At 40.2% G+C, this 22,275-nt stretch overlaps 1 protein-coding gene across 1 annotated transcript in view; it reads right to left on the bottom strand.

Annotated features, from left to right (window-relative positions):
• The window catches only part of Pvrl3 (poliovirus receptor-related 3), a 91,969-nt gene that overhangs the window by 8,597 nt on the left and 61,097 nt on the right, over nucleotides 1-22,275 (bottom strand). The window contains exon 8 of the mRNA XM_005386610.2: nucleotides 428-490. Within this exon, the coding sequence (XP_005386667.1) occupies nucleotides 428-490 (63 nt within the window). The remainder of the gene's footprint in view (nucleotides 1-427; nucleotides 491-22,275) is intronic.

Below are 22,275 nucleotides of genomic sequence, written 5' to 3'. Positions count from 1 at the left end.
TAAACAGAGCAAAAGAAACCTCAGGATTCAGCCCTGGAATTAGGGAAAGGACAGCAGAATGAACTGGCACGAACCCGTATTTATATCTGACAAGTGAGAACTGCTGACAAAAATGTCCTCTGATCCTGACCTTTTCTTCTCGCTTGACTTTGGACCTCCTAATTCTCCCTGAAACTGCAGTATCTCAGCTACAGACCCCCCTGCCTGCTTAGTGGTTTCATAAAACTTGATTACTTCTGAGATTTCTTAGACATAATTCTTGGACTACTTCTAACGTAGGCAAGCTCAAGGACTTTACCAAGTGATATCACACGAAAATAGGAATGAGTTATGTAGAAGGAGCTTTCCTGGACATCTAGTGGTATTTTAATAAGCACGCTAGCCCCCAGCTCCTCCTGGGCTGATAGAACACGACCATGTTACTTACAGAGGGCAGAAGACTGCCGGCTTCTCTTTCTTTGAACTGAGTCTGCAGAGGCAAGTGTTCAGTCTGGTAGAAGACACAAAAAGACAAGCAGTTTAAACCACCAAGCACATGGTGAAACATATCAACCAACACCAGCGAGCCTCCTGCCCTGAAAAGAGCCAATAACATCTTGTTAAAGTGCCTACTGATTAGCAAACTGATTTTCCAGAGAAGGATGAATACAGCAACTATGTATTCCTTTTTTCTCTCCCCATGTCTGTCTGTCTATCTCTGTGTGTCTTTTTTCCTCTTTCCCCATCCCTCCCTCCCTGTTTCTTTCCCCTTCCCCGCTCTAGATGTCTTTTAGCAAAAAATTATACAGCATATCTGCTGCAGAAGCTCTCGTGCAAACTTGTTTGTATGTTGAAAGCTCAGCACACAAAGTCTTCTACCTTTTTTCCAGCACAGGAGTCTGATAGGTCGAAGCAGGGAAGAGTGGTTTGGGGTGGCGACGAAGCACTGTCTACCTGTGCACACGTATATGGTCATTCTTATCTTCCTGCTTGTTACTCTCTCTCTCATCCCCAGCCACCACCCACAGATAATAAAAGGATTCACCACTTTCTAACCTCAGAAGGATCTTTCTCAACTTCTCTCTGGCTTTCAAACACACACTTTAAACACTTCAGATCTCAACCTCAAATGACATCTTTTGGGAAGTCTTGTACAGCACCCCCAGGCAGAGACAGCTTTCACAGCATCTATCAGCACAGTTATTCCTTTACCACTTCTTTGCCTCACTACACTGAGAGTTTTGGTTAGTGTATTTACACGCATTACCTAATCTAATCCTTATGAATAATTCTACAAAACCTGTCTCCTATTTATAGATGACTAACACTGAGGCTCAGAGGGGTTAAGTAAGCTGTCTCTGATCACACAGCTGATGAGTTGGAGATTATGGTTCAGACATGGCTTAGCTTATTCCAAATCCTTGCGTCTAGCTCAGTGCCTAGATAACAGGCATTCAGTGAGCGTAATGTACGAATGTGAAGCATGTCTGAGCGCCCCAGTGTGCAGACACATGAGTCACCATGCTTTGCGTTTCACTGTCTTTGCTCATGCCTTCCCTTTGGTCTGGGAGTCCTGCCCTTTAAGGTGTGGATTTACAGCACTACCCAGCCATGAAGGCCTGATGAAAGCATCTTACCAGAAAGGCCTTCCACATTCCCTGCTGGTTACAATCTCTAACTCGCAGTTTTACTACTGCTCTTAGTTGTACCTCTATTATAGGACACATCAAGGTCTGTCTGGTTTTCCTAAGGTTTATGCTTTTCAACTCCAGTAAATAGCAAAACTCTTAGCTATTACTATGACCTGAAAGTCTGTGTGCCCCATGTTCATGTGTTGAGACCTAATGTCCAGTGTGGTGGCACTGGTAGGTAGGACTTTGCGGGGTGAGGTGATTAGGTCAGAAAGCTAGGGCCCTCACGAATGGGACTGATTTCCTTGTAGGGGCTAAAGACAGCAAGATGTGTGACTGCAGGGAGAAACTGTCATCGCAAGGGAACACCTCTCCAGACACCAAATCTGCCAGCTCCTTCATCTCCACATTCTCAGTGAAGAGAAACAGAAGCTAAGCAGTTCATGGTAATTTATAGCAGCTCAAACAGACTGTGATAGCCAGGTGCTATCCCCATATCCTGGCCTGGGGTTCTATAATTATAAGAAGTCAACAGTTAACTGGTTGATTAGAATCTAAATTATTATCAGCTCTTGACAGCTTATGTGAAAGTTATCCATATGACGAGTTGTGTGTGACAATTTTCTGGTCCCTGCCCTATTCGGCAGGATTCTAGGGTTCTTTCCCATGACCAGCCGTCCTCTTCTGCATCCTGATGCCTGGGCCCCTTTAGCACCCCTCACTCAGCAGTGGCCTCCACCCTCCACCATGGTGGGGGCCAGAGCACTGGTTTTGGGAAGGCCAGGAGCAGGAGTGCATGCCCAGCTGGGACTGTGCACGGCGGGGAAGTGCGTGGAGGCCATGCTGCAGCAAAGGCCAGCCTCTTACTCTTCCCAGTCTAACACTGCCACATCGACATCCTTAACTTTTGAGGAAGGGGGTCTTTGCATTTTCACTTCGGGTTAAGCCACACATATTATGTAGCTGGTCCTAGTTCAAGAAAAATAGACTTGGAAGAAATACCTTAAATTAAAATTAGCATTTCCTTTCATTTCTTTGCTGTTTTAGATTGTCCCTCTGGTTGTTTCCTTTCTATTTTAATGTAGATAATTAAGAAAAGATTCTGCGTCGCTCATGGCTGAGTCTAATTTGATAAGAAGCAGAGGAGCTCCATGCTTCTCTGCAGAGAGGGTGTATGGGTTTTGTAGCCACGGGAGCTAACCCATTCATTCTGAGGAGGTGTCTGGATGCCTTTAACGAAGATCTCTTATTTATAACCTTATTTCTCTCATTTCAAGTATCCTTTGTATTGCAGCAATGAAACCTAAGCCTCTTTGTGTTGACTTTCAGAAGATCATGTCAGTAAAAGCCATCATGGCCACTACCTCTTTTATGAGCACGAAGAAACCTCTGACAGAGTCAGGCCACAATCTGTTCACTGTTTGCTTCCATACTCCCATATGTCTGATGGCCTGGCTTAACTTCAAACTCTGACATTTTTGTACAAGGGAAAAGCATCTTAAATGATGATATTCTAAGCAGCCTCTGCTTCCAAAACAAGAAATATACATCACGTACTAAGAGGAAGGCAATGTGATATTTCTGATGGTTGTTTTTGATCCTTGTCTAATGGTCCAATCAGGTAGAAGAGAAAGAGGAAATTAGAATGGCCATCCTGAGCCACCTCTGACTGCAATAAGAGAAGGTGTCCACCGTGTGGCCCTTGCTCATCCCTCCTCGTGGGCGGCAGTGTGTGGACAGCAGGGTCCAGTCAGCCTGGAAGAGAGTCAGGCTCTAGGAATGCAGCGATGATGGGACTTCAAGAGTTGAAGGAAGGATGTGGCTGGAAGATGTGCTGTTCCGTGTTTGTAAAATTCCAAATTCTGAATTTAACATGAGCAGAAAATAATTTATCGTTCACCTCTTACTGAACATTTTGTCATCAGTAAAGCAGTAACCATGATGGAGGGCCATGAGTGACATATAACCAGTATTAAATTAGTTATATTAGGGAATTGCACGGGCTACACAAATTTAATGTTGTTTCAATACAGACATAGATGAGCCTTAGACTTACGAATAACAATAGGATTACTACCTTTTTGTCAAGGTTGGAGGGAAGGAAAGAAGGAAGGAAGGAAAGAAGAGAAGAAGGTGGGGAGAGAGAAAAATACAGAAATACATTGAGGCATAGTGATGCATGCTTTTAAGCTTAGCACTCTGGGAGGCTGAGGCAGGAGGATTGCAGAATAGAGCCTGTGCAATTTAGCAACTTAGCAAGACCTTGTCAAGAAAAGAAGGAAGAGGAGGAGGAGGAGGAAAGAGAAAAAAGGAGAAGGAAGTAGGAGAAAGAAGAGGAGGAGGAGGAGAGGTAGGAGTAGGAGGCAGAGGAGGAGGAGTTGTTGGAAGAGCCCAAAGTGGTACTTTGACAATAAGAGACAAGAGAATTTTTAGACCTACAATCTTTACATAGACTAACGGGTCCACAAGTGAGTGGGTGCGTTTCCCTTCTCCCTCTCCTGTTCTAAATCTTCATCATTGAACCACTGCACCTCACAGAAGACCATCTATTTCCAAGGTTGAAATTTACTGGCTTTTCTTTCTAATGAAGAAACTTGTTTTTAGTACCGTCTTAGATGCATCTAATTACTGAGCAGGACGTACACAGAGTTCTCACAGTCCACCCCTTTCCTCTCCCCCCTCCACACAACACCCCCATCCACCTCTCACATCGCAGGGTTGCACGTGCACAAATCATCAGCCTCTCCATACAGCTTTATTACAGTTCAGTTTACCTGAGTTTGCTTTTGTATCTATGTTGCGTCCTAGATCGGTTTTAACAAATGTGTAACGATGTGGATCCACCACTGTAGTATCCTATAAAATAGTTTCAGAATCTCAAAAACCCTACTGTGCCACTTATTTTGTCCCTTCCCACCCACCCCGGGGGAACCACTGTGTTTCACTCTCTCCATAGTTCTGCCTTTTCTACAATTTAACTTGAGTCACTCATTTCATGGCCTTTTCAGATTGGCTTCTTTCATTTCCTACTTCATGGCTTGACAGTCCATCACCTATCTGAATGCATTACAGTTTTCCCCGTTTACCTACTGACACTCCTCTTGATTTGTCCAATGCTTGGCAATTCTGCATAAATGAACATCTATGTGCAGATTTTACACAGACATAGGCTTTCACTTAATTTGCATGAAGATCAAGGAGTGTGACTGCCAAATTGTATAGTAAGGGTATCCTCAGTTTTCTAAGAAACGGCCAAGTTTTCTTCCTGCATGAGTATGTCATTTGCATTCCCATTAGCAAAGAGTAAATTCTGTTACTCCATATTGATGCTTTTAAGAAATTTGTAACCACAGTCTTTAAAATGTCTTAGTCTTACACAATACCTTACATATTTGGTCCTTTATATGTACTGAATAAAATTAATATTTTAACAGCTGGACACAAAGTATGTATTATTCTATTATTCTTGTATCTTTTCTAAGACAATCTTAGGCTACTCTCAATCTGTAATAAATATTTCAGTTTTCCTACTGACATGTACTACACTGCAGTAATGTCTTCTCAACTACAATTCTCACTCACTGTCTTTATTTAATAAAGTAACATAAACTCGTTCCTGGCTCCCAAGGTGTCACTAGCAACACCAGCTTTTCTGGTTTGATTTGTTATCTTAGTAAACATTTTACTTCCTTTACCCAACAAACAGACCAGAACCTTCCTTCTTTAGTATTACTGTAACTCTACCTTGTTTCCATATGGAGAATACTTTTAAATCCCAAAGGAGAACTTTCAGAGTCGTTAGACATTATTCTCAGTGATGACAGAAGACTTTAAGCAGCTATTGTGACGAGGCCTGCCATAACTGGACACTCTGTCCTGACAGTGGGGAATCTTCAAACTAGGATTCCATTTGGGTCCACTACTCCATTTCTGTTTTAAAGTCTCTCCAGAGTACCCTGTCTTCTTTTATAATTTCGTCCGCACAGAGCTCTGTATTTCTCCCTTTAGACCCATACTTTCCTTTTGCCCTAATTCCCTGTGCTTTATACACTTAAACATTGTTCTTTAAATGCATGCTGCTGTCTTCTCGAGCTTTTCCAAAACATGTTCTCTCCAATTCCTATTCCTGACATCCACCTTCCCCAGGATTTTTTTGTTTTTTTCTTTTTTTTTTTTTTGGTTTTGGTTTTTCTCCGGTACCGGGAACTGAACTCACGACCTTGCGCTTGCCAGGCAGGCGCTTTGCCGCTGAGCTAAATCCCCAGCCCCTTTCCCCAGGATTTTTTAAGCCCGGAGAGACAGAACTCCTATTACCACGCCATCTGTTATGATCATGAGTCTTTCTTCCATTGAAGACTTTGGCACCCAGATTACTGTCTGCTTGTGACACCATTTTGAGGGGGCCTTGATGTTCACAATAATGGCTTATCTAATTCTCCCATTTCATATTTTGGCTTTCCCACTTGAGCAAATCACTCCCACAACTACAGGTATTTCCATGCAGTGCTCTTAAACTTCAGCTGTCTTTTTCCCTAACTTTGCTTGCCACCATTCCTTCTACCTGGTGTCTAAACCTGTTCAATCTTCTCTCACTTTAGCCAAACAAATGAAAATTTGTTTTAAAACTTCAACTTCCTAAATCTGCAAAGGTTTTAACTCACTCTCAAAACCTCAGCTTAACAAGGTATGATAAACTCACACCTTCTTGCGGAAGGACCATCGGCTTCCTTTGATCTTAAGGCTGTAAAGACCGTGGACAGGCCCACATCCACTGTACAACCGGCACATTCTCCACCGCTTTCCCACTTTGAGCACTTGCTAGGCTTCCCTTGTTGCGTCCCTGGGTAACTGGCTACTGTCGCTTATAGCACACGAAGCATAGCTAAATACTTTAATACATGTTGACTACCTTTTATGAAAAGAGTGAACTTATGCTTTGTGCCTAGATGTCTCCCCAAAGCCTCCTGCAGTCTAGGACTTTTTCAGAGCTGGCTGAATCTAGAGTATGTGGTGCTGGGATTAAGGGTGTGTGATTACTAATTAGTCCACTGATTGGTTTGGCATAGTTCTGGCTAGGAATAGGGTGTGAGTGCTACACCCACCCTAGGGCGGGTATCCTGCATACAATATAAGGGACAGAGACAGCCTTATCCCTTTTTTTTTTTTTTTTTTTTTTTTGCTACCTGTGGGTGCCATGAACTGTTCTCGTCTGTGACACTACTCTGCCATGTGTCACCCTGCCTTGGAGATGGCCAACTATGGACTGAAACTTCCACAAACTCTGAGTAAATAAACCTGTTTTTCTTTAACTTTGGGTATTAGGTATTTTGTTTTGGCAATAGAGGAAACTAAGACAAGTAAATATTACTTAGAATGTATGAATAATGAATATAGTACTTAATTACTTTGATAATGCAGGAAATTTTGCTTGATCTCTTCATTACCATCATATGCCTATCAAGAAATTCTGAGTCCTTGATAGTACAACATGTACACTGTGTTTAGTTCACTTCTATCTGTGCTTCTGTTTTCTTCCTATCCAATCAGAATTTCAGGTTAACATGAATGACTCTGGTTGAAATTACTTTCCAAAGGACCCCAAACAGAGGCTTCTGGATTCTGGGCTACAGAAAAACCTAGTCATTTTCTCTAAGCTGAGTCCTTGTTCTATGATCTGTATTCTATTCTCTACAAGATTCTGCGTCCCCTGGCATTTTCTGTTTTTTCCTGATATGCCTCCAGAAGGCATTTATGACATTTATTTTTGTATTAGTACATATGTATAGTACATAATGATTGTGTTCTTTGCGGGGAGGGGGTACACATACATAAAACCCAGTTTACTTCTTTTTTTAACCCCTTTCCTCTTTCCTCCCTCCCGCCTCCTTCCGTCTCTTCCACAAGCCATTTTAAAAGGTCTTACTCTATCAATATGTCTTGTCCTAATATAGACAAATGAAACATATTTTTACTTCTGGCTCCACTTACGATAAAAAATTAATACCAGACTACCCATCTTGTCAGAAACTACATGGAACAACCATTTTTAGACACTGGACAGCTGGGTTGCCCAAAGCTGAGATCCTAGAGAAGAACACTCTCATCCGTGTGATCACATACACAAGGTGATCCTCTCATAGCACTGGCTTTTCTGTTGGCCTGAGGACAGGAAACCCATCTTGCTGAGCATGGGATACAGAGTTCTGCATTCATGTAAGTTGAGGTGCCTGGAATTTCTGCACTCCAGAGTACTGGAGAGAGACTCAACTAGAAAAAGCCCCAGAAATCTACATTGAATGGTGCATGCACAGAGTAGACAAAGAACAGCCACTGGAGAAAGCAATTACTAGGGAGAAATTACTATTATCTTACCCACCACAGCATGATTAAGAGATACAGATATATTACAAAATGTAGTTGAAACTAACACTCTTTTCTCATCAACTAATTGGAGTGTAAGAGGACAATCGGTATGTATTTACAACACTTAAGCAGTACTCACAACCAATTTAATGTAGTTGAAATTTATAGAATACCGTGTGCAATAATAGCAGAATTAGCAGACTGTCCCAGTGTCCCTCATGGGACACTCAATAAAACTGGCCATTATGGGCATCAAAAAAGGGTCTCAATATGTTTAAAAGTATTAACGTTCTACAGACATATTTTGTAGTCATTTCCATAAAAGAATTAATCAGAATCAATAATGAAATACTTGAAAAAATTCCAATGTTTCCAAAGTAAACAATATACTTTCAAATACTCATTGACCAAAAACAAAATAATAAGAGAAGCAATATTTTAATAATATCTTAATTACTAAATGTAGGATTTCAAATGAAGAAAAGCTTATACTTCAAATGCTTGTACTGAGAAATTTATAATTAAATGCTAATATTAGAAAAGAAGAAGGGAGTGTGGATTTAGCTCAGTGGCACAGTGCCTGCCTGGCAAGCATGAGGTCATAAGTTCAATTCCTGGTACTGAAAAAGGAAAAAAAAAAGAAAGAAAAGAAGAATGGTCTGAAACTAATAAGCTACACTTCATATTTGTGATCTAATGACTGAGTTAGTAATCTGTAGAGATGATTTTATATTTTTAGAGAGAAATACACAAGTAACTAGCTATGGAAGATAATTCACAACATATGCGTTCCTCAAGGCATATGTATTGTTATACTTCTATATATTAAGCACCACTCTGCAGGAACTCGTAAAGCATTTTTGAAACTGTGAACTGAGCAGGATGCAACAGCACGTGCCTGCTGTCTGAGCTACTCTGGAGGCTGAGGCAGGGGGATCACATGAACCCAGGAGGTCAAGGGTAGCAGAGCAAGGTCCCATTTTTTAAAAAGGAAGAATGATAGAAAGAAAAGAAAAGGAGAGAAAGAAAAGAAAGAAAGAAAGAAGGAAGGAAGGAAGGAAGGAAGAAAGAAAGAAAGAAAGAAAGAAAGAAAGAAAGAGAGAGAGAGAGAGAGAGAGAGAGAAAAAGGTTCCTAAACAAAACTGCTAACCAAAGGTTGATTTCACTTTTTTAATAAAAAAGAGGCTGACTGCATTGCAGGAGCAACAACTATAAGACTGTGTTCTAATCAAACTCAATTTACAATATTAATTAGGCATTTGTTTAATGAGATATATAATTGTTACTTTCCATGATAATTATACATATGGGCAAGTTATTCACATGGATGTCTCATTATTACAGTGGACCCTTAGCATTTCACAGATTTCACATCGCTGGTTTCAAGCATTCATGAGTGAATTTAAAAGGTTTATGACAGGCAATAATTTGTAATTTTGTTGAGACATAAACCTGCAATCAAGACCTGCAAGGTTTTTGTAATGGGGCTAATCGTCTAGTTAGTTAACAAACTTAGGGTCCACTCACTACTTATGTTTCAAGGTCTTTTATTCTCAAGTCATATATGACTTTTATAAAAAATAGGAGTATTTAGGAATGCAGTTTCTAAAAAGTCTATAAAGTATAAATGCCAACATAAGTTCTCTATTATTAACCAACCTTTTCCTTTTAACTTTGAAATGTTTTCCTCATGGCTTTCAGTTGATTCTTAGTTCTGCAGGATTTGCAATAAATCATGATCAAGGCAGACGGAACCACACATTATACAAACTAAGTGTGTAAATACTGCTCGGATCTTATTGTAGGACCTGAGATTTATTTGCTCACCCCTCCCCTTTCCCAATGTTTGACAAGATAAGATTGATCTCTTTGTGCTGTCTGTGCATTTCAGGCCCTCAGCCCTCTGCTGTTAACTGTAGGGAGGGTGGCGGAGAGGCTTCTCCCATACCACATGACCCGCACTCACAAGCAGGTGCTCAATAACTGCTTGCTGCGGTGCGACGGGCACATAGGATCTGCTCTGTCTCCCACTTTAGTTAGGGACACCAGTGACTTGGGGACAGATTGTTGGGAAATCTGTGCCAGTTGGATGGAAGACTCTGCATTGTGAATTACTGCCTACAAAGCACGGGGAAGAGACGGGCTTGAAATGGTTCGTGCAAAGGGAGTGAACACCGTAAAAACAGGCTCTAGATCCCAGGCACTCACAATTCTCACAAGGATTTATTGGGGGAGGCAGCCTAGCATAAAAAAAAGAAAAAAAGATTGGTTCGGTAATGACGTCATGGTCAAGACAGACACCATTGGACTCAGTTTAGGTCAGGGGACACTTGTATAAGGACTGACAAAAGATTCTTTCCCTTTCCATTAGCTAATATTTCTTTCATTATTGTTTTTATTATACAATTTGAGACTGGCGTCTTCAACTGAAAATGCCCCAGAGATTTAACATATCAGTTTATTGCATCTCCTGAAGCAATACCTATATATATATAAGTTTTACTCTAACAAAAACATTGTTCAAGATGTTTTGGAAGTACTCATATTCTTATACGTACCCTGCAGGCAACATTATCGTTGTTCCCATACTGCAGATAAAGAAGCTGGGGTTTAGGATGAACAATGCCACCGCTTTATAGATCTAGGAATCAAATTCTTCTTTATGCATTTCTGAGGTCCGTCCCTTAGACTATTACATAACACTGCCCACCTGTGCCTGCAGAAGGGGACGGGCGAGCCAGAAGACAGAGAGCATCTTCACAGGGCCATGGCACCAAAGTGAGGGGAGAGCCTGGTGAGACTGAACTGGCCTCCTGTGCCCCCTGCTGAGGCTTACCTTCATGTGGTAAACAGAAGCTGCGCCAAAGGGACTTCTACGCTTGCTCTGATAGACCTTTGATGAGCGGGTGGGGGACACAAAGGCTTTTCTTGAGCAGTAATGAGACCCTCAGGATTTTCCACCTGCCCCTGCCCAGGGCTGAATTCACAGTGATCATAGTTGTAGGATAATACTTCACAAAATTAACTTAAAGGCCATTTTTTAATCTCTTTTCGCTGCCTGTGCATACTTCACAATGATGTAGTTATTAGTACCTTAACATGTCATGACCTGTTACCTAATTTATAATAGTAAAGATTGCAATGAGGATGCTGAATTGGAACGATCTCATGGAAAACTTTTCAAAAGTACCTTACATCGTAAGTTTTATTTACAAGACAGAAGAACGGTAGAGATTTTATCCACAAAGTAGCACTCAATTTTTGTCAAGTCACCACAGAATTATTACACCTTAGTCCTGGAACATGCTATCTTCTGCAAAAGGAAGGAAGGGCATGTTCCTTCTTATCACTGGTAACTAATCTGATTACTTCTAGCAAGGAGATACTCTATAGACTTTAATTTTTTAAACTGAAGTTTGATATGACACATTTTAATGAAATTTCTTATCTTAGTTTACAGTCTCACTTAATCCTTACATTAAAATACACAAAAAAGTGATATTCACTTAAATTGTAATATGTATGCAAAGCAAAGTATCTAATTAAAGCAGACAGATGACAAAAGTGACAAAAAATTATTTACAGGCAAGCTAGACGACTACATGCAATTCTAAGATGTCCCCAGCCATAAATCCTAGCCACTTCCAGAGCACAAATCAAATGGCTTTGCATTTTCATGCACTATTTTCCGTAAGTAATGAATGTTGCACAGCTTAACATCAGAACATTTCTACTGTTGTCACAATGTTGATTTTTATTCTTTATTTTAAAGAGAAAGAATCAATAACAGAACAACAACAAAGACAAAAACAAAACAACACAACAACAATAAAAATGATACAGGATTTGAAAACAAAATAATAGGAATCAACGATGGCTGTTATTGATTTTTTTGCTTTAACTCTGTCCAAATGCAGTATCTGATTATGCACTCATACACTTTTTTCTAAGAGCAGAATATATTTATGGGGGAAGAAAGCTTCTGCCCAAGAGACACAGAAGGGGGCCCAAGTGGGTTGCCCACTCACACTACTTTATCTCCAAATGTTTCTCAAAGTAAACCTTCAGTTCCTAGGTTTAATGTAACTGTATTTAATATTAACTATGTTTAATATTAACTGTAGGTTAACATAACTGTATTCACACACCCAAACATATTCAAAAAGATGGTAAATGCTTTTTCCATGGGGCACAGTGTGGTACTCTAAGTCTCTACCTGCAGAAATATAACCCATCGTGCTACCAGCACATTGCCTTGGGAAAGAATGTATTTTCAGAGAAAATATACTAAGAACTCTCAGTGATGACTTAGATGTCATGATAAAAATTTATATGCTCAATAGGAAGCAACATCTAATTACCCAAGTGAAGTTTTTCACTGTTTTTAAGTATTCTAGACATATACTTACAGTAAATAACTACTAAAGAAGAAAAATTAGGTATTTGTTTTAAAAGGTGTAAGAGTACACCCTTCCTTGAAAATGCAACTCTATTTCAAATATCACTTCTTTTCAGAAACTTCATTTTCATGGTTTTTTTTTTAAATAATCTTAAGAATTTCAAAAACAAATTGCTGACCCTTGACTCCCAACAATGGAAAAAGATACTCTGTTAAGAATGTCTATGTGGTTAGAGATTTATGTCATTCTTTAAAAAATTAAAAACTAGAAAGGGTTACCTAAAAACTTCAATGCTGAACACACTTAGGAGCCTGGAATAATAGGAATACTTTCAATGCACAATTGCACATCTTTTATATCCTTTCCTACTGAAAGGTAAAATGATATAGGAATTATTTCCTTACCAACACTCTGCCTTTATTATTGAGGGTACAATACAAAGGTAGAAGGTGAAATAAAGAAAGCTGTCTGTCTGCTTAATGGTTATTATTCCATAAGCCATCATAGATAGTAATAATAGCATCCTTACGTGGATACATGATACCTGCCTAATGAGTCAAGGAATTTTCTTGTTGTCAATTCACCCTACTGTGACTGTATTACTTCTATATGGTAATATTTTTCTTTTTAGATGCATGTGTGATGGGGAAAAAAACCACAGCTAACCAAGATCAAACAGCTACTTAAAAGTGTTTTTCTCTTTTTACATACATAATTTATATGGTCAAATGTAGGGTATTTTCCGAACTGTGCTAACAATGATAAATAACAGGTCATCTCTTTAGTCTGGGTAAATGAGTAAATGTCATTGCATAGAGACATTCCTTAACTTATCACTCCTGATAGTGAAAGGAGTACGTCACTCTTCTGATATAAATATCTCCATTATTTAAAACAAAGGACTGAATATGTTCTTTTGGAGAAACAGCAGAGGAACTAAGTATTATTTTATTTTATTTTTTGTTTTTGTTTTTTGTTTTTTTTTCCGGTACTGGGAATTGAACTCATGACCTTGCACTTGCCAGGTAGGCGCTGTGTAAGTATTATTTTAAATGCATCAGTCCAAAAATACTTAATGAAATATTAAGTGCACAGTACTTCCGATACATGCTAGAATGGCTTTAGCCTGTAGGTGGCCCCAGGTGAAGCTGGTAGTACTTGGGGAAACCTCCTTAGAAGTTACCAGGTGTCCAAAGCAAGCTGCCTTTCCCAAAGCCCCATGCAGTTGGATCAGATACAGTGTTAGTGACAAGTGTCATCCGGTGTGAGACATCTGGCCTGAGCTCTGATGGGAATTTTGGTTTTGCTATCTATGAGAACTAAGCTTTAGAGAAGTGAATGGACAGGAAATTAATAGCTCAGTCCTCTACAATAACCTCATCATTGGTACTACTCCACTCATCAGAATGCAAAAGAACTTATGGGCTTATGTGTGCCAGGATTTTATAATTTTCTTTCATGTGGCCTGTGTTTCAAATAGCTAAGCAACAGAGAAAGGCTGTTTAAAGCAAGCAGAAAGCCTGTCTTAGGCTTTTATTTTTCCTTATCTCCCACAGCAGCCAGCGCACTATAGGCAGGTAACCACTTACTCATCCAACACTATCATATACGCAAATCACCACAGCAGCTTACAAGCTTTCATCTAAAACGTGCAGGACCAGACGGGCTTTGGAACTCAGACTTTGGAATTTTATGTGTAATTGACACATAATTGTACACATGTATGGGGTTCTATGTTTCTTTGTGTTGGGAAACTTTAAACTCTCTATTTTGATATATGTAATAAATTGTCATAAATTTCAGTCGCCCTATTTGTTATAATTAGAATTTATTGCTCTCTAAATGTCCTCTGTACCTTTCGCCCCACCACCTCTATGAAATCATCTTTTTAAAAGGTTCTACATACAAGTGAGGCACATGGTATTTGTCTTTAAATGCCTGACTTAGTTCACTTAACACAATGCCCCTCCGTTGTGTCCATGTTACCACAAATGACAGGACTTCTCTCTCTCCTCTATTCTTTTTTCTCTTCTTTTCTTTTCTCTTTCTTTCTTTTCTGCCTGGTAATATTCCATTGTGTCTATAAGCCACATTTTATTATCCTTTCAATTCATCTACTAGTAGACCTTCTGGTTGATGGAATTAATTCTTTGGATTTTGAAAAAGTGATTAATATATATTCCATATGTTTAGAAGTACCTCTAGCAGGATATGCATATAAATATATTTTTCTCACTACATATTTGTTCATATTAAGTGAAGAAAATAATGCTTATAAGTAACACTGTGAAAATCAGATCACAAAATGGGTAAAAATGGGTGAGAATATATAGGGTTTTTGTAATTGCAGATGCTGTAGTGGACTAGACAACTGTAAGACCATAGTGTTAGAGGCAGCTGAGTTAGGTAGAAATATCATAGGCAGTCAGACAGGGTCAGGCCCTCAAAGGAGCCAACATGAAAGACAAGATACCTGTGGGCCAGACCTCAAGACAAAAGGACTGAACAAATGCACCCACAGACCTCCCTAGGTGTAAACATCAGGGATTGATATTCTACATAGGTAGCAACTACCTTCAAAATGCCAGAATGAGTCACTAGCCCAACCCCCTACAGGAAAAGCCCCTGTTCTGTATTCATGCCCGCTTGCTACATGACTCCCTTCCCCATTTGATCCCAGTTTACTCCATTTTACCTGAACAATTATAATCTTATAATCTTATTGGCTGACCATAGTTTTGTCCCACCTCATGCCCACTTTGTAATTTCCCATTTTCCCCCTATCTTAGACCTGCCTCACCTCCTGGTTATGCTTTATAAAACTCCCTATAGAAGGCAAAGTCTTGGGCAACCCACTTGGGCCCCCTTCTGTCCCTCTCTTGGACAGGAGCTTTCTTTCCCTCAATAAATATATTCTGCTCTTAACCTCTGTTGTTCCTAAAATTCATTCTTCAATTTTAGAGAACACAGACTTGTCCCAGATATCATTCAGGTTGGGAGTTTTTATTTTCCTGTATCAATAGGAATGACAGAAATCCAGAGGCTAGAGCAGTTAGCATTAGGTATAACGAGGTAAAGGCCAACAGTAGTAGATATTCTTGTTGAGAAGGGAGAAGTCACTTGATTACACTGTGAGTTCCAGGTTAGATGTGGTAGGGTCAGATCACGTAGGTCCAGAATGAGAGACTTAAGCCTCTACAGCCTATCAAATCCAAGCTTGGGACAACACAGTGAGACTAGGACTGAGAAAGCTTAATTTGGTGGTGATGGCTGCTGCTGCTGCTTGTGCTAAGGGTTAGGTTCCTAGGGCCCAGGTGAATCCAGGATTTTATTAATAGTACCGGGCAGAGTGGCAATGAGACAAAGCAAAAAACACCAGTGGAAATAATTCAGACAAGTGCAAAATATAGAAGAATAAATGCAACCTGCATACATTACTAAATAAAGATTTGTGAGACAAAAGAGTATAAGATTACTACTATAGATTGAGTCAGGAGCCAGAAGGGTCAAATTCCACTCAGGAAAACAGACCAGATTTTTCCAACAGCACAATGGCAGGAGAAAGGGATGCCAGCTCAAGAGGAGGAGGGAGTGTAACATAGGCTACTGGTGAAACGACTGTTCTTAGAGGGAGAACACAGACGTAAGATCCCTGGGTTGTGAGGGAACAGCTCATGTTAAAGACACCAAGACAACTGCGAGGTGCTGGGAGAAGTGAAAGCCAGGCACTGGAAGAGAGGGCTGAGACTTTCGGGGCTCTGCAGAAGATCCTGATTGAAAACATGAGGTATGATTACAGGCTGGAGATGCAGAAGAGGTGAAAGCTGCTGATGGTCTGAAAACGACAAGATGCAAAGGGGTTGGGGGGATGCTATCACATGGCGGACGCTGCTGCTCCTGAGAAGATGGAGAGCAGCTGCAGGGTGAGAAGCTGACCGCCACATTCATGGAGAGCAAGCATCTTGTACTAAAGAAGAGTGGCGTGCACTTGGAAGGAGTCCTGTTTCCTTAACAGACTCAGACAGGAGAAGGCATCAAAGAGAACGAGCACCATCTGTGTATTAAAGAAAAAGACATGATCGTTTGGTTTTGATTGTAACCTCGTTTTTAAAAGAATGTGGCATTTGTGTACAAGCCGCCTGGAGCGGGGAAAGGAAAGATCACATTGAAGAGCTTCGGAAGTTGGGAAAATCTAGCACTTGTCCACCAAAGCAGCTCTGTGCTTTGCTGTAACATCACTCTGACCTCCAAGAATGTGAAAGGACAGAATACAGGATAAAACACAAGAGCACTCAGGGAGACCTGTGTAAGTTTCCACAAATAAGCCTAGGTGCTTTACTATACTTGCAGAAAAACTGCCAATCTTCGGGTATGGTAAATGGCAGATCAAGGAGACAACAGGGGAAAATATTCACCTGATAACAATTTGCGGGTGGAGAATTCTGTAACAAATAGTATGGCCTCCTTACATACGAGCTTTAGGCAATACAGATTTCTTTTCTGTAAAATAAAACCCAAGCTAACTTTAGACTCCCTCGTCTGTCTATATAAAGTGGATGGAAAGAATCTTATTTTTATTTCTATCCTTCCTTATCCAAAATGTAAACATATTTATGACACACATCCATATTTTAACTTAGCAGTATTTAGGCTTCTACATCAAAGTGACCAGGGCCCAGAATAAAATCTACTCTGTGCGCCTGCTGCACAGGCCTGAGCATCCTTGTAGCTGCGGGAGTCACAGAGAGGGGCTCTGCAGTGAGGCCCTTAGAGGGAAGAGCATGATGGTGTTAAAGGCAGCTGAGCTAGATAGAAATATTAGAAATATTATGGGCAGTCAGACAGGGCCAGGCCCTCGAAGGAGCCAGTGTGGAAGATGAGATATCTTGCAACTGTGGGGGAGACACACACCTCCAGCTGTGGACAAAAGATTAAACAGATGTGCCTATATACTTCTGCAGGGATGGACCTCAGGGACTGATATTCTAAATAGGTAGCAATCACCTTAAAAAAGCCAGGAAGTGTCACTAACCCAACCCCCTACTCCTGTTCTGTATTCATGTCTGCTTGCTACCACTTGCTTCCCCATTTGATCCTGATTTAATCAATTTTACCTAAACAATTATACTTGTAATCTTATTGGCTGACCACAGTTTTGTCCCACCCCATGCCCACCTAGGGAGTTCCTATGTTTTCCTGCACCTTGGACCTGCCTCACCTTGTGGTTTTGTTCTACAAAAGTCCCTCGAAAAGACAGGCTCCCGGGCAACCCACTCCGGTCCCCCTTCTGTCCTCTCTTGGACAGCAGCTTTCTTTCCCTCAATAAACATATTCTGCTCTTAACCTCTGTTGTTCCTAAAATCCATTCTTCGATTTTAGAGAACACGAACTCGTCCCAGATATATTTCAGGTTGGGAGTTTTTTTCCCTGTATCAATGGCAAAAAGTAGCTGCTGCACACACTGGGGAGAAATATACGGTTAGAAGATTTTAAAAATCTACTTGCAGAATTCATGGAGAAAAGTCATAAAATGTGGGCTGTGAAGGAAAAGGAGGTGTAATAAAGTCCTCAATTGGTTTATTTTAAAATATTATTTAAGCTGAATCTGTATTCAGTTGAAAACAAAGAGAAGATGCAGAATATCTCGGAGATTAATGTCAGTAAAACGCATACTGTATTTTGTGGAACGTTCTAAGACACACGTGTAGCATATATGGCTCCATATCTGTGTAACAGACCTTTAGCTGGACAAGGTGGATGACTGAGTTTTGAGAAAATACATGCAGTTACACTGTAGTGTTGCTTTTTTAAAGCTTGCCCAATTTTACATATAGAAAAAGGGAGGTATATATAAATATGTATCTTACAAACACATCTTATATTGAAAAACAGTGGAAACAACTGAGGTTCCACCTATACAAACAGCAGCAGCTTCATAGCTATTTCTTTATAAATAGCCTTCAGATGTCAGAATGCAGAGGCACACGGAGTTCTGCCCTACGGACAGAAATGAAGGCACTGATGTGTGGGAAAGGGTGGTGTATTAAGCTCACTGTCTTCTAAGTACAATTCCCTGAAGCTGCTGGATATACAGCTGCTATGGCCTCAAATTGTCCTTAACAACTGATGAATCAGAAGCATCAAACTTGTTCAGTTCTATTCATCTAAGGATTTCTAAAATGTTAGTATAAGTAGGCCCTTAGGAATTACCCAGAAACAAACACCCTCCTTTCACATAGGAAGAGACACAGTCAGAGAGATGAACACATTTCCCTAAGAATTCAGTGCTAAGAGCACTGGGACACACCATGGTCCTTGACTTCCAGGCCAGTGACGTTCCCAAAACCTGAAACGCACTGTGGGCCCCTGAGCTGGACTGCTGGGTCCTAATTTCGGCCTTGTGGTTGGTGACACTGCCGAAGTGATTGAACTCTCTACACTTCAGTTTGATCATCGAAAATAATGGTAATAATAGCATGTGTCCCAAAGGGTGGTGTGTAGAAAGCTCTTAGAACAGTGCTTTACATTTAAAAAATGCTAAAGAAATGGAAGCTATTAGTAGGATTAACATATACTCTCTCAGTTGATAGGCAGCAAATAGAAGTTAGGAACCCAAATTTAGAAGCTGTCTACCAGAGATGATCTTAAGGAAATTAACCCTTCACAATGTGACAAATGCTAGCTTTATTCAACTTCAGTCGAGCTTCTCAACATTGTCCTGCTTCTGTCTGTGCACTTCCTCGTGAATTCCAGTTTATCAGTCTCTCAGTCAGTTTGGCAAGAATCCCTACCCTCAGTATCTGGTCACCCTAGATATATCTAATCAGACTAGGAATTCCCTATCACCCCGAGATGCCTAATTATCCCTGCCTAACTCAGCAGGATTCCTGGGAGGGCAGTTAAGCCAGTCTCCTTTACCCATGTTTCTTCTTAGCAGTTTTCTAACCCTGACTTTGGCCTGTTCCTTTCTGTGATTCCTACTTGCCCACCCCACGTTAGGAGCTTAGCCCAATCTCTCCTACTGCAGTTCCCATTGCCAGTGGGCCCTATACCTATTCTGATAGTCCTAAATACAGTCTCTCACCAGGATTTAACAAGTATTACTGAATAACTCATTATTATCCCTCAGAGACTGTTTTTAAACAGCAGATGGAAGAAAATAGTAATTCCAGTGAGAGACAGTGACTGCAAGCATTTTAAACCACATAGTTCCACACATATGACAGTTCCTGGTAGGTAAGTAGAGCACAGTAAATAACAGAACTTGTTCACAATACTATCATTCAATATAAGTTTCCAGGTTTTTATTTCCAGTCTGCTTCCACCCTATACTACTCGCTGCTTGTCTGCCTCTCCCCGATACCTTTCTTTATCCTCATTCCTAATAAAGAGCAGAGCAGAGAATTCATGTCAATATCAAGTACAGGAAGAAAGGATAAGAGTTTAAAGATTTCATTTATTATATATACAGCCAAGTTTATCCAATCTGTCAGTGGATAAGAACTCAGACTTTGGACAGGTGGAGAAAGGGACGCATAAGAACACCTTCAGCTGACCAGGACACCAGTACATAATACAGCAATAATTTTATTAAAGGCAGAGCTGGCTTTAACTAAATGACATACTTTCTTCCATTGTTGATAGCAATGTACATGTGTACGAACCATGAATTCATGGTAGTAACCATCAAAATTAAAATCCACACACCCACAAATTTTTACTTCTAAAGGGATTCGTCTGATGCATATATTCCTGCATGTATGAAAATCTGCATTTCAATTTGATCACTGACACTGAATATAGAGCTACTGCCCTCACTGTTAGTGCAAGGTGCTAGATATATCTGCAGCAGCTAATCCAGACATAAAATAGAATGTAGCTATCACTAAATATTTGAATTCAGAAGTGATATTTTCACATTAGATCCTAGAAGTGTAAGAAGTAAGCATTAACAGCTTTAAAATATGCATTAGTAACTGTTTATCATCTATTTTCTATGAGCGCATATTTACTTGAACATTTTACTTGCTAAGGAAAACATGCTTGTTGACAGTACTGCAATAATACATAACACAATCATGTATTATGCTTCATGTCCTATTTTAATTTTAAATATTAAGCATCTTGAATATCGAACTGTTATTTCTCCCTCTCCTCTCGCCCTCTCTGTACTGAGGATTCATTGCCACTGAGCTACAGCCGCAGTCATATTTTTATATTTTAAAAATTTTATATCATTTGAATGTTTTTATCTTTGTAGTACTAGACACTGAACTTAAAAGTTTAATGCATGCTAGGCAAGTGCTCCACCACGGAGCCACATCCTCAGCCGCTTTTATTTTTAAATGTTGAGACAGAGTTAACACTAAGTTGCCCAGGTTGGCCTCAAACTTGCAATCCTCCTGCCTCAGCCTTCTGATTAGCTGAGAAAAGAAGTAAATGACACCACACCTGGCTCATACTCTCATCTGTATAAACTCTTTAACAGTCCTGACAGACTAGTACAGTGGTGGCAAACCCTGGGCACGAGTGCTGCAGAAGGCTGTTTATTATCATTGAAAGCTCTAAAAGATTTGCCATCACTGGATGCATTTATTTTATAGATTTTTTCTTTTTTTTTTTTTTTTAGTTAGGGTCTTGAACTCAACCCAAGCTGGCCTCACACTCACAGGTATCCTCCTGCCTCAGCCTCCCCGTTGGGGTGGTGGTGCTGTGATTACAGATTTGTGCTACCATGCCCGGCTTATATTTTCTTTCTGCATAAAGTAGAATTATTTCTTTCCCCTAATCATTATTGCATCAACCAGAAAATCTATAGCGCTCCATATAAAATGGTAGAATTAAGAGCTAAATAATATGGGTTTTACACTATTCACTGTAGGTCTAGTGTGTTCCAGACATGCCATTATGTGCTAGAAATAGAAGCGGACTCAGTTCACTACCGCATACTACTGTCCTCAGTTTGATTAGCCTCCAAAACTTACGTGGGTATGGTAGCTTCTGAACCCCCCCTTTGCTTCTACTCTGTTTCAAATTAATCCTTATAGCACCTTGTGACTTGTCCTCCAAAAGTACAAGCTGTGTCACGTTACTGTCCTCTGATCAATCGATTCAGTACATGTTTGAGGTCCAGTCATCTGCCAGCCACTTTTGTAGCAGCTGCAGACAGAAAAGCTCTGACAAAAATGCTTATCATAACAGAATTCGCATTGTAGCGGAATAGAAAACAATACGCAGTATATATGTACGGTATGTTAGATGGTGATCAGCACTGGGGGTAAGAAGGAAGAGGAGTCTACCTGTGTCTGTGTAGCCGCATGCGTGGGTGTGAGGGTGCCACGCCCTTCCTCGCCTCCCTGGGTCTGCTCTTCCCAAGAATGTCCTCCAGTTCTTCTCTGCACCCTGACACGCTTCCTACTTAGAAATCTACTTTGAATGACTCTTTCTGTGAAGCCTTCTCAGACTCATGGGTAGAATTAATGCCTCTATTCTCCTTTTCTACTTCTACTTTGTTCCCCCTCCCCCCTTGCTTGGTTGTCCACCCAAGGTTACTGTGAAGGACTGAAACAGGTCTGGGATGCTATTCAAAACTAACAGTGAGATACCTAGCATTAGAATGCTGTCCTAACCTTGCTGCAGGTGAAAGGGGGTTTCTTCCTCATGATGAGAAACACTAAGTTATTGATTTCTGAATTAAGTAGGAATTCAATTCCCTCTGCTGTTTATTCCCCTATTACTATGGTTAGTTAAGACCTGGTAATTGCAACATAAATAAAAATAAGGTCATGTGAAAAGTTTTTCATTTAATTATTTTAATAATCCTACATGAAGATAAAAATATATATTTTATTATATATGTAATCACACAAAGATGTGTGTGTAATTTTAGTCTCAGATGAGTT

The sequence above is a fragment of the Chinchilla lanigera genome, unplaced genomic scaffold (genome assembly GCF_000276665.1).
Source record: "Chinchilla lanigera isolate Chin_1 unplaced genomic scaffold, ChiLan1.0 scaffold00026, whole genome shotgun sequence".
Taxonomy (NCBI): Eukaryota; Metazoa; Chordata; class Mammalia; order Rodentia; family Chinchillidae; genus Chinchilla; species Chinchilla lanigera.
The sequence above is the reverse complement of the archived record's forward strand: the minus strand, read 5'-3'. Positions and strand labels throughout refer to the sequence as shown.